Source organism: Rhagoletis zephyria, unplaced genomic scaffold, assembly GCF_001687245.7.
Source record: "Rhagoletis zephyria isolate East Lansing unplaced genomic scaffold, Rhagoletis_zephyria_1.1 Rzeph_scaffold_01606, whole genome shotgun sequence".
Taxonomy (NCBI): domain Eukaryota; kingdom Metazoa; phylum Arthropoda; class Insecta; order Diptera; family Tephritidae; genus Rhagoletis; species Rhagoletis zephyria.
The window spans coordinates 37924-50374 of NW_016158690.1; the positions used below are offsets into that span (position 1 = coordinate 37924).

At 36.1% G+C, this 12451-nt stretch overlaps 3 protein-coding genes across 5 annotated transcripts; 2 read left to right on the forward strand and 1 right to left on the reverse strand.

Annotated features, from left to right (window-relative positions):
* Nucleotides 1–3892: 3892 nt before the first annotated feature.
* Nucleotides 3893–5929, reverse strand: LOC108364617 (uncharacterized). 2 transcript variants are annotated; one of them, XM_017618364.1, is made up of 3 exons: nucleotides 5706–5929; nucleotides 5540–5633; nucleotides 3893–5484 (listed from the first exon to the last, which is right to left on the reverse strand). In XM_017618364.1, the coding sequence occupies exons 1-3, from the start codon at nucleotides 5746–5748 to the stop codon at nucleotides 4932–4934; spliced, it is 690 nt and encodes a 229-aa protein (XP_017473853.1). In that variant the 5' UTR covers nucleotides 5749–5929; the 3' UTR covers nucleotides 3893–4931. The 2 variants fall into 2 exon arrangements, with proteins under 2 accessions (XP_017473853.1, XP_017473854.1); XM_017618365.1 differs by having other exon boundaries at nucleotides 5536–5633.
* A 769-nt stretch (nucleotides 5930–6698) lies between these two features.
* On the forward strand, nucleotides 6699–8260 carry LOC108364618 (zinc finger protein OZF-like). Its single transcript, XM_017618366.1, has 2 exons — nucleotides 6699–7241; nucleotides 7311–8260. The coding sequence occupies exons 1-2, from the start codon at nucleotides 6801–6803 to the stop codon at nucleotides 8115–8117; spliced, it is 1248 nt and encodes a 415-aa protein (XP_017473855.1). The 5' UTR covers nucleotides 6699–6800; the 3' UTR covers nucleotides 8118–8260.
* Nucleotides 8261–10556: 2296 nt separating this feature from the next.
* Nucleotides 10557–12110, forward strand: LOC108364609 (zinc finger protein 415-like). 2 transcript variants are annotated; one of them, XM_017618351.1, is made up of 4 exons: nucleotides 10557–10585; nucleotides 10679–11196; nucleotides 11255–11365; nucleotides 11449–11538. In XM_017618351.1, the coding sequence occupies exons 2-4, from the start codon at nucleotides 10717–10719 to the stop codon at nucleotides 11449–11451; spliced, it is 594 nt and encodes a 197-aa protein (XP_017473840.1). In that variant the 5' UTR covers nucleotides 10557–10585; nucleotides 10679–10716; the 3' UTR covers nucleotides 11452–11538. The 2 variants fall into 2 exon arrangements, with proteins under 2 accessions (XP_017473840.1, XP_017473839.1); XM_017618350.1 differs by having other exon boundaries at nucleotides 11255–12110.
* Nucleotides 12111–12451: the final 341 nt, after the last annotated feature.

A 12451-nucleotide genomic window follows, 5' to 3' on the forward strand; every position in this document is an offset into this window, starting at 1 on the left:
GGCTTATGGAGTCAGCATTTGCCGCTCTGGAAAATACCATAAAGTTAGTCTTTTTCACATTCAGTTTGAGTTTATTTGAACACAGCCATTGATACAAAGAATTAAGATCTTCTTGCATTTTGACAATCGCATTTGGTAGTTCCCTATCACTGATCGTTAACAAGGCATCATCCGCAAAGAGTTTTATTTTACAATGTTTGAGAGAACTTTTAATATCGTTTATATATATATTAAAGAGTAGGGGTGCCAAAACTGAGCCCTGTGGTAATCCGATGTCTACGGCTATCTTACTAGACATCTTTGAATTAACTATTGTTTGTTGCCTACGATTACATAGAAAGCTTCTAAACCAGTCAAGCTCAGTGTTTTTTATACCAATGTTATCCAACACTCTGACTATTGAGAGGACAAAAAAGAGAGTAAATAAGGTCCTCTCTCTGTCAGAAGTTACCAGTTTTAGTCCGAAGATTTTTTGCTGGTAAATTCTGGTAAATGTGTCAGACGATCAGCTATAGTGTGTTTGGCTAATTTGTGTTGAAAAGTATTTAATTACTTGTTTTAAGTGGATTCTAATGAATTTGAAAGAAGTTTTGGTTATTTACATGTGTTAGCTGAGTGTGTTTACATACAAAATAAGCAAAAATTTACAACCAAAATTTGGAGGTTTTGTTGAAGTTGACAGAAGTTACAATTTTTTACTAGAACGTGATCCCGTACTTTTTATTGTTACTCTCTCGCTCTGAGCGAATTTTCCTTTTTTGACAGTTTTACTAGTTTTAGTCCGAGGAATACGGGATTGCACCTACTATTTTTTTACCTAATACCGGGCTTTACCCGGTTGAAGTATTGAATTCAATTCTGCTTTCAAGCGGAAGAGGGGTTGAGAAGAAAAGGGAAGAGTACATATGCGTCTGTACCGTCAAGTGGTTTCAAGTTTCTTGCTTTTTTATTGACATATCCGTCATTTCCCAATTAAAGAACCAAAAACTAGAATTCAACAAAATTTAAACGTGTAAAAGCAAATAGAAAACGCAAAAGAGAATGAACCAGAATTGCTTTAAAGTAAAGTAAGTGGGTGTAACAAAATTTAAAAAAAGAACTAGTTTGAGTATCTTTTTGGAACCATACTATGGTGTAATTGATCGAAGAGAAAGATCAAAGTTACTGAAAATCGCTATATAACAATTAGTTAATTCTTCAGGAACTAAATAAAACAAAAAAGTTTATGGCTGAATTTCTTTATTCATTCTGAACGTTTGGAATAAACTTTTTTGTTTATTTATTCTTTAGAACGTTCCTGATGATATGTTGACTTATATTTCAAACGCATTCTGTTTATTCCGGCTGTGAAATTGGATTATCCGGAATGTATAAAGAAACGCAGCCTATATAAATAGCTTCGTCAATGCATTTTAAAATTATCCGATACTATCGATAGTTTCAATGCAAACTAGCGAAAACATCGAATGGGATGACTATCGATAGTGGAGCTGTAAAACTATCGATGGGACTATTATAGTATCGATAGTTTTGAGCTATCTTGAACCGTCGATAGTTTTTCGCACTATCGATACTATCGAAATTTTTTGTTAAGCTTATCGACTTCACTTAGGTTCTTGAAATTTATTAAGCATATTTCGTAGATATCAGGGTATTGTCCAGTGAAATTTAGGCCATACAAGTTAAATAGTTTCTTTTTATATCGAATAAAACTTATGGCAAAATATATTTAGCTGATTTTCGCTTTGTTTTTGTCGAAATTCGTTTCTTGTATTTATAAAACTACTCATAATACCATGAACTGGACTTAAAACCAAGAAGCAGGGAACTTTTGTAAAGAGTTGATCCAATTTGAGCCAAAATAAGTACTTGTATTTGTTCAAGTGTTGATGAAACCAAGATTGTGCATTTCAATACATATTTTTTTAATGCCCATTTATTCTTCGGTCTATTTTGAGCTAGTTCAAGTTTCACCTTACGCAAAAACTGTTCATTGGGACATACATACGTAGGCCCAGACGATTCATTTACTTACTCCCAAAGTTCAGAAACATTTTTTGCACTTGTGAATAAAGTAAAGTAAAAGTTTAGTGGTAAGGTTTACTTGGCCGCAAATGTATATTGATTGAAACTGTGGGCATATTTTCAATCACTAATATATTCGTATGTTAGTGATAAAATTTGCAAAACGTAGAAATTAACGATTTAAAATTCAAAAGAAATATAAGAAAATTTCCCCTACTTTGCAAGTTTTTGCGTTCGAACACGTCAAAACATGAAAATTCGTAAAAACTTTTACTGGATTTTACTGGAAAGGGGGGTAAACAAACGCAACTATTGTCTTGACAGCATTGTCCAATGTAAACACGCCATTAGGGAACGCAACTGTAAATTCACCACGACGCGATACAGCAACAAGGGCCAGGGGTGTTTTTGTACGACAGGCAACTTTCCAGCGGCAGCGCTCAGAGCGTTCCGGTAGCAATTTTATTTTGTAACAAATTTATCATCAAACGGTGGCTTTAAAATTTCTTTTATATTTATTATTTATAGTAGATCCATTTATTTGCGTTTATTCGTAAAATTAATGCAATAAACGAAACTTAGGCTTTCTGCACATTGGTCGTCCAATCATAGTTGCTTCATCGTCACAATCATGTTGCAACGATTACGTGACAACTACACTTCCGCACACTTGATTGTGATATTTCAATTCATTTGGCGTCTAAAAATTCACTTGGAGCAGATATTTTCTGGATGATATTTTCGCGAAATATTTACAAAAACCTGCAATTTTTAAAATATGGACCGTGCTGCAACAATTCTAGACATATTTTTTCAGTAATATCTCTTCTTTTCTTTTCCTGAAATGTAATTTGTGCACTCACTCAGAGGCTTTTTACAATTTCGTCATATTTTATAGGTTAAACTCTCATAATTTTGAATGTTATTGCAATTATCCACTTTTTAATACTTTCCACAGATTTTATGCAAAAGTATTTTTAATGCAAATATTAATTTTTCCTAATAAAATGTAAACAAACAATGCGTGCACAACGATTAGCAAACGAGAGTGCCGTACTTATCCGTTTCTGCATATTCTACGATTTGCCGATAACTAGCCAATAACGACAGTGTGCAGATCTCCTTTGAAATGCATGTACTCGACTCAAAATTGCAGGGCAAGACGATAATGCAACTATGATTGGACGACAAGTGTGCATATAGCCTTATTCTAAAAAATTCTAAAGTTTATTTCATAAGAGCTGCAGAGCAACCGTGCGTTTAAGAAATGTGCTACCTAAATTTTCACCTCTGGGAACTTTATCCCCATAAGGGAGTTCACCACAGTTTTTTTAATGGACATACTGAGCTGTTGAGATACAGCTGATTTTGTTAGATTGCCGCATTAAAAAAAAAGAAGGAGACAAGCCAAAGACATAACCAGTAAACCTTCGGTGAATTTGGCGGCTGCCTTCCTCGGGGATGAATATGCTAGGGATGAAATTATTGGTACACACGCCTTCCAAGCACGCAGGGTTGCTTTTAACAAACAAAAAATAATTTCCTTCAAATAGTTTCAAAAAGTATATGGGCCTGTGCCAATTGATAGAAAAGTTCTATGGTGGAAAAACTTTTTACTATGGTGAGAAAATTTTACATTTCTGCTGTGCCAATTCGTAACTTTTTACTGCTGGAAATTTTTGACAGTTGCTTTGATGCACAAGAAGACTATCGAGTTTGCAATTTATAAAATGCAGCAATTATATAGAAAATATTTGCCTTTGATGATTTCAATTCTTCTGGAACTGCAGAAGAAAATGAAAGGGTAGCCGATAAATTCTGCCAAAAAACAAAATCAAACGCGTTTCGTAATTTTGTTTGAGCGATTGATGGCACACATATTCGCATAAAATGTCCTGTCAACAAACACGATGAATACATCAATCATAAAAGGTTCTATTCTATCCAGGCGCAGGCGGTTGTGGACAGCGATTATAAATTTACAGATGTTTTCATTGGCTACCCAGGATCTGTACACGATACACGAGTGTTTGTGAATAGCCCCTTATATGCTAGGGGAGACTATCCTCCCCGGGGCCAATTCTTATTCGGTGATAAAGGATACCCATGCCAAACGTTTCCGGTGGCAGTTATCACCCCATTCAAAGAACCTCTGACATCAAATCAAGCCAGGTTCAACGTTGCGCATAGTAGAGGAAGAATAGTTGTTGAAGCAGCTTTTGGAATTTTAAAAAATAGATGGAGAAACATATTTAATAGAGATTTGGAATTGAAAATTGAAAACTGTATAAAAACCGTATTTGCGGCATTTATATTGCACAACATTTGCATTCTTGCAGATGATTTTGACCTATCTTCCCTGGCTACTGAGAATGAAACTATTAATATAGAATCGGTCCAATCTGCGCGAAATATATCCGACTCTGAAGATGGTTTAAGAGTACGAAATGAAATTCTCAATGAATTCCTTCAAACTATTTAAGTATCAATAAAACAAGACTTAATTAAAGAGTTTCTTAGGTTTTTATTTACATATGCATATCAAAAATACTTATTTTTTTTTAGTTTTTTCATATCAGTCTTATTTACATTTACTTAAAAATATAAAGTGGTATTCAATACCATCACAATAAAAAGAAAATCATATATGGAGATCCATTTTGTTACTAAGCCTACTAGTTTTTAAAAAGAGTAATATATCTTAAACTAAAAAAATTCATCACATTACTTATTGTACTGGTTTTTCTTATATCTAGAGGTACATGTTGTATAAAAATAATAAATTAAAGTGAATTCAAGCAACAAACAAAACAAAAAATTAAATACTACACTTCTACCAAAAAAATATTTACATAAAAAAGATAAAATAAAAAAATTCAGTTAAAAATATTTCCTAATGGCACGGACTACTCAGAATCCGAGTCTGAGGTCAAGAGCAGCGCTGATGCGTCGATGTGCGGATAGTCCGCCTGCACCATTTGCCCAATTACAGCCAAAAGCGTTGATATTTTTTTATTGATTTTTTTATCCCTTTTATAAATGTGGCGTTCTAGTTGCTTAACGCCATTTTGTGCTGCAGAGCGCCGGGATGTTGATGGCAGTGGACTCTGTCTCGACTCTTCGCTAGACGTCGACTGCGAATTTGTCAAGGACTCAACCGGCTGCAGTGCCGAGACAAATGTGGCGTTTTCCTCTCTCCTTGGCTGCATCGACACCTCACCATCGCCGCTATCAATTAAAAATGGAGGGTGAAAATTATCTTTCTTGGAAGCATATGAGTGGATGCACTCAAAAAACTCCCAATCTTTCGCCTCTTCAGCAGTCGCCTCTTCACCTGTTCCATCGCCCGAGCGGTATTTGAAAAAGCTTTTATATTTTTTCATCAACGCATTCCATTGTGCTTTACATGCTTCAGCACTTTTACCGTCCAGGCGATCCTTCAGCTCATTCGCGATTTTTCTAAGAAAAAACTTCTTAATAAAGTCTTCAAATTATTTATATTGGTCTTACTCACTTCCAGCCTTCGTTGCTGTTGGCGTTCTTTGAGCTGAACCAAACATCCTTGTCAATTCGCCTTTCCAGAAGGATTCTGCGTTCTGAACTGCTCCCTGTAAAATAGTATTTTTAATTAAAAAAATACATAACGCCTTTTCATATGTAAATCTGAAATTAAATCTTACAAGTTATATAGGTTTTCTTTATTTTTTTTGCCGGCGGGACCATTTTCTGTTATTTCCACTCGCTTTTGTTTTCTTTAATTTATGTGTATACGTGCGTTGTTCGTTCTTCTTCTTGATAATGCTTGCTGTCAAATTTTTCACTAGCCCTGCCGTATCAAACATTTTTATTCACCTCATAGCTGTCAAAAATTTACTATCCAGAGAACTTTTCTATCAATTGGCACAGGCCCTATAGTGTAAAACGAAATTTATTGAATAATTCCACATAAAATGGTATACATCATGGAACTTTTCTACTAATTGACATGAAATTACTATCTCAACGCTCGGAGCGCTGCCACTGAGGGCTTTTGCCAACTGATAAAAAAAGAGAAAATTTGGAAATACCAAACAAAAATTTTGAGATTTCTCCTTGTGAATAAGAATGCTATAGTTTTTACCTAGCTCGTGTGACTACGAAAATTTTGACAGCTTGTAAATATGTATACACATAAAGTTGTTGGCGGTAATAGAGTCAAAATCAAAATGGAGAAATGAACAAAAAGCGTACGTTAGTTGTCAGTTATAAAATAAATCCAATTTATTTGCGAATATTTGTTTATTCTATTTATTGAAAGGCAACTACGCGAAAAAGCTTGTGTTAATTATATTGATAACAGAACCTGGCAGCTCGCACGTTGTCTAAATTCTCAAGTAACATAAAATCCACAAAAGAATACATTGCTTGTATTACCATCAATACGCCATGTATAAATTTTAACAAGACACAAAAATAGAGCTTTCGCACGAGCGTTTGTTTGGTTTTTCAACACCATTTATAATTTTCTTTTAATAAAATCACGATTTGTCAAATGCTTAAATTTATTTATCTAATAATAATGCAGCACACACCCCTGATATCTAAGAAAAAGTCTGAGGAAGGCAATTAAATAGCAGCACACAACCCCGTGCCTTCCTGAGGAGTGAATATAACTACAACAACAACGACTACTACAACAACAACCCAAAAAGGTTGGTTACTGTCTATACTGTGGAGACAAGTTTTATCTGACGCCGTGCATTCCACGGATTAAAGTTAATGTAAAATTTAGTAAAATGCTTAAAGCAATTAACACTTCACAAACTTTCGCTCAGCTAGTTGAGACAAAGTGTGCTGAAATATTCTTTCGCAAAGAGAATTGCTTCACGATAATCTGCTCGTATTGCGAACTGAAGACTTTTAATTTTGAAGAGTATTTATTGCATTTCAAAAATGCACATCTCGCATCAGAGAAAACTTCAAACAGTGAATCTTTTGAGGATGCAGTTGAGATAAAAATTGAAAATTTCGATGAAGAGCCGAAAAGTACACCAGAAGGATGTAAGGAATTAGATTCCCACGCAGAATTCGAGTCTTTAACTTCTAACTCGCCTATTGATGTCAACGTTAAAAAAGAGGTCGATATTTTGGAAGCCGATAATGAGTGGCAAAGTGATAGGGAAACTGATTACAGTAGTGACGAGCAAAGCGATCAGGATCCAGAGTTTGTTCCAAGGGTATGTACTGGTTTGAACATTCAGATATACATATGTAACTCATTTGTATTAACAAAGTTATATCAGTAGATATTGCATAGCGAACCAAGGAAAAGCAACAATCCAACCGAGTACACTTGTAAAGAATGCAGTAAAAGCTATAAATTTGCTAAGAATTTGGACCGTCATATAAAAAAATGCCACTGTAATGATCCTGAATATTGTTGCGTACGGTGTAAGCAGAGCTTTAGCGATGAGCGGTCGTTGAACGAACACCAGCGCAAAAGGCATGCCGGTTTTCCCTGCGAAGAATGCGACAAAGTCTATTCGAGTAAAGAAGGTTTGACCATTCATCGATATAACCATACAGGGGTGCGTAGTTTCCATTGTACGAAGGAAGATTGCGGCAAGTCTTTTTTTAATCCAAAACAGCTATCTATGCACACTCGTTATGTTCATAAATTGGAAAAAAATTTTGTTTGCGAAGTATGTGGATACCGTACTAAGGGGCAGCCCTCACTGATCGTACACAAACGAACACACACTGGAGAAAAACCATTTATTTGCAAATTATGTGGCAAAGGTTTTGCTTCAAAGTCATTGTTGTATGAACATGAGCCTTCGCATTCGACTGAGCGACCACACGTATGCGATGTCTGCGGAAGGGCCTTTGCACGACCCAAAGCTCTCTATCATCATAAACATCTACATCTGGACGTAAAGAAATTCAAATGCACGCTCTGTGGACGCGCATATGCCCAAATGGCTGGTTTGGCAGGTCATATGCGGCAGCATAAAACGGAAAAGTCTGTAGAGCTCTACCCAGAAATCCACCGGGCAACGGTAAAGCTCCGCTCAGAATTGCAGCGGACGTCGGTAAAGCGCTGTCAAAATTAAAACTCGCAAAGACATATGGAATGGCTCATAATTGCGGCGGCAGCGTTTTTACAGCCGACGTTTTTCGGTTGAGTTAAATTTATTTCTATTTTTACCGGTCAGCGAGGGCGGCACAATGTTTATTGAGTATTGATTGTGATAATTTTTATTATTTTCACAAGTTTGGCACTCTTTTCATCAATTTATATTTCCAGCAAATCTACATACACGTACGTACCATGATACAATAATTTTTAGAAGGTAAAAAAAAAAAAAAAAAAAATTATTGTATCATGCGTACGTACCGAAAAAATATTTTATTTCAATGATAATTTTCAAGTCAAAATGACTACTGACGAGTTTCACTGCGGCAACTATACACCTGTTTACTTACCGCCGACCGCTTTGTCGTCGTCCGCTATAATTCTGGGCAGAGCTTAATGGGTGACGCAAGAAATAGTTGAGAGTTTTCTTGTTTATCTTTAAATATTTAAATATAATTTCATGTTCATATTTTGCATATTTGTATAAGATACATAAATATTTATGTTTACATACATACATATGTACATAAGGTTTGTTCTTGTAGAAATTATCCAGTAACATACCAGCAACAGTCCAGTAACTTAATTTCTGAGAATTCGTTCTCATAGGAAAAAGTACAATAACGCAAAACCAGTAATAATTTGCAAGCTGACTAATTTGTTGTTTATTCGCAACAAGCATCAGGTCAAGGTAATGTGCCTTGGCACCAATTCCAAACCGCACTAGAATAAAAGTGACATCTAACCGTGGTTGCGCACATTTGGCATTACAAGCTGCTGAGGTTTAGAAATAAAAGGACTGATGCTTTGTATTTTGACGTTTTGGAATGCAGCCTATAATTTATTGTTCTGACTTTCTTTAACATACATTTCAATTTCTTTATAGTACTAGTTGTCTGGTTTCTTAAATCGACTCTGGTGCCAATTGCATTCTGATTGCGAATACAATTCTTTCAGACGAATACAATTTTTTCAGTGCAGTTCAAATCATTGGAATTAACTAAATTAATGGATCAACAACTATTTACTTTCCTTCTTTAATAAAAAATCGCTCGTGTTTATAAATTTTTAAATTTAACGAACTTGTTTATTCAAATTATGGTCGACAAAAATGCAACCATGTGCCACAATCATGTTTTTCGTGATTGCAAATTCTTGTCAGCTAAAATTTTTCCCACAAGAATTTCATGAACGAAAGACACAAGATCACGTAAGAACAAGAGAGTGAAAAATGTCGATTTTTTTAGCGGGTTCTACGCCATCTTGTTTCACTGGAAAACTAGCGAAAAGTAAACAAAGCAAAGAAAACAACGAAAACCAAAATTAGCGAAAATTATTGTCAGCCACTTTAAACGCACAATTTAGGTAAAATGATGCAACAAAATGCTTTAAAATTTGTTGTCATGTTAAATTAACTCTTCTGTGTAAAATAAACAAACGCCCAGCTGACGAACCCGCGTTCGCAAACTTTTTTCTCAAAACCAGTTACAAATACAACGTCGCGTTCTTACGTGATCTTCTTGTTGTTGTTGTTGTTGTTGTAGCGGCACTACTAAGCCCCGCCTGTTTCGGGTCAACTTTTAATCATTATCGTCAAGCTCAACTAACGGTAGGCCCAGGAAACGAGCTGTTTCGATGGGGTCGGACCAAAGGGAGAGGGGTGTTAGTTGAGTCGGATTGAGCTGGCATGTGAAGAGGTGGTTGGTGTCGTGGGGGGAGTCTCCACTTGCCGGGCACTCATTTGGGATGTTTGGGTCGAGTCTGGACAGGTAGCTGTTTAGGCGGCTACAATATCCAGACCGTAACTGAGCCAGAGTAACGCGGGTCTATCTAGGTAGTTGAAGCTCCGTTACGTGATCTTGTATTTTTGGTTCATGCAAGAATTTGCAACTTCTCTCCAGGAGAACGTCACTTTGCGCTCAGTTTTTGAGTGATGAATAATTTTTTGGTCTACAACAGCGATGGGCAGAGAGAGCTTTTACTCTGCGGGCGCCTATACAAAATTTATAGAAAGCTTAAAAGAGCTTTTGCCCGCGAGCAAGGCAGTGCCCATCGCCGGTCTACCAGAACGCTTTTGATCGTGTATCCCACAATCTACGTCTTAAGAAGCTAAATCTTTTTGGTTTTCACTCAAGTTTTTTGTCTTGGATCAAGTCCTATCTCCAATATGGACTACCTTTTTGAACCCTTCGAAGGGGGCGCCTTGAAAGTTAGGCAAAGAACATAGCGACCCGACAGAGAGAGCGACAAGACATTTTCAGATAAGTTCATGGAGTACTGGATCAGAGCTATTTTCAAATCCCATTCCCAAATCTATTTCCGCTTCTGCTTCTTTATTTTAGTTCTAATTCACCATCAATATATCCGATAATGCAGTTAACGTCATAAAACAGCTGTTTGGAAAGAATACTTCTTTTGCAAACAACATTTTGGTGCTGATTTTACATATTTGTTGTTATTTACAAGACCAAATTACTAAAAAAAATGCTCAAAAGGGTTTCACCAGCTGCTAATATCGGATATAATNGCTGATTTTACATATTTGTTGTTATTTACAAGACCAAATTACTAAAAAAATGCTCAAAAGGGTTTCACCAGCTGCTAATATCGGGTATAACTTCTCGAAGTCAAAGTGTGCAGAAATTCATTATCACTCATCGACATTTTCAATTCTTTGTACATTTTGCGGTATGAGAACTCTTGCTTTTAGCGAATTCTGTAATCATTTCCACAACCATTACGAGACTTTCATAAATGCTTGGGTAGATAAAGAGGAATCCATAATTAACAGTGATAGTGAAATTATCGAAAATTTCGATGGAAAACGCGATCCATTGAAATTGGAGGTACGAGATGGTACTAAAGGTTCCGAAGAGGATTTAAATATTCTTCAATTTGAAAACAAAGAAGCAAGCAAAGAAGGTGGTGTAAATGAAGTGTCCAATTATGATGAGACGGTTTCCATCCATGGTTTCGATAGGCATCAAACAGAGCCCGCATCCGATGCACCGGACACAGAATTATTTAGAACCACAATAAAATTAGAGAGTACTGACGCAAGTTCATAAATTTTTAGAGTAAGAACCATGTTATTAATTGTTATTTACGTTTTAGGTCAGCTGCAAAGGATCTACGAATATGGTAAACACGAGTACAAAGGTTTCCCCAAACGATAAATGTACTTCTGAAGAAGACGAAAATTCCACCAACGATTTAAATGCTCAAGTAGGTTTAGAGAAGATTGAAGAAAATCTAGTTGAATATATCGATTGGTCTAAATCTTACGAACCAAATTTATTGAAAAACAGTGACAAACGTCGTTATAAAGCTCGCAACACCCCAAACAAATGTACGTATTGTGGAAAGACCTTTCGGCGCCGTCTACAATTGGATACGCATCTAAATATACACACGGGCTCTAAGCCGCACCAGTGTGAGATATGTGGCCGTTTGTTTCGTGCAGTTACAACCCTCGCACGCCATCTGAACACCCATGAAGATCGCCAAGTTTTCAATTGCAAGTTTTGTGCGAAATCCTTCTCACGCCGGGCTGCATTGCTAAGCCATGAACTGAGACACACACAGCAGCGACGTGTACCCTGCGATGAGTGTGAAAAACTTTTTTATACCGTTAATCAAATGGATACACATAAACGAAAAGTTCATAATAAAGTGGATGACGCTTCCTTGCCCTTTCAATGCAATTTATGTACGAAACGCTACCGTAGTGCTTCCATGCTGAGCACCCACAAGTTCAAAAAGCATTACAAAACTGCAAAACTAACTTGTGAACAATGCGGAAAAAAGTTCGTAAACGATCAGCAGTTGGAGGTACATAAAACTATACACGTTTGTAGCCTCAGAGACAACCAATGACAGAATTGCAGCAAATAGGATATAGTAAATATGTAAAATTTAGAACTGATTTGCAAATACATATAAATATGTACATGTATGAACGTATGTGACTTACCGCGTTATTTCGTCTTATTCTGTTTGTCATTTCTTTATTTAGGTGTGGTGAAAACGTTTACCTCGCCCATTGTTTCTTTGCACAAACATTGTTTGTTGCAGGAGCATGCATATCAAAGTAATGCTGCGATTGAAACATTATAAAATTTAAAAATAAAATAGTTGAATAGCGATTACCTCATAAGTACCGCAAAACTGCAATTTTGGCGTTTGTTCTTTCAAGCTCGATACAAACTATCGACCATTCAATGCGCTCGATAAAATAATCGATTATAATGGCGGACAGCGGCTCTCACATATATTATTAAATCAAGTAACGATTTCGATTCAACGGCTACT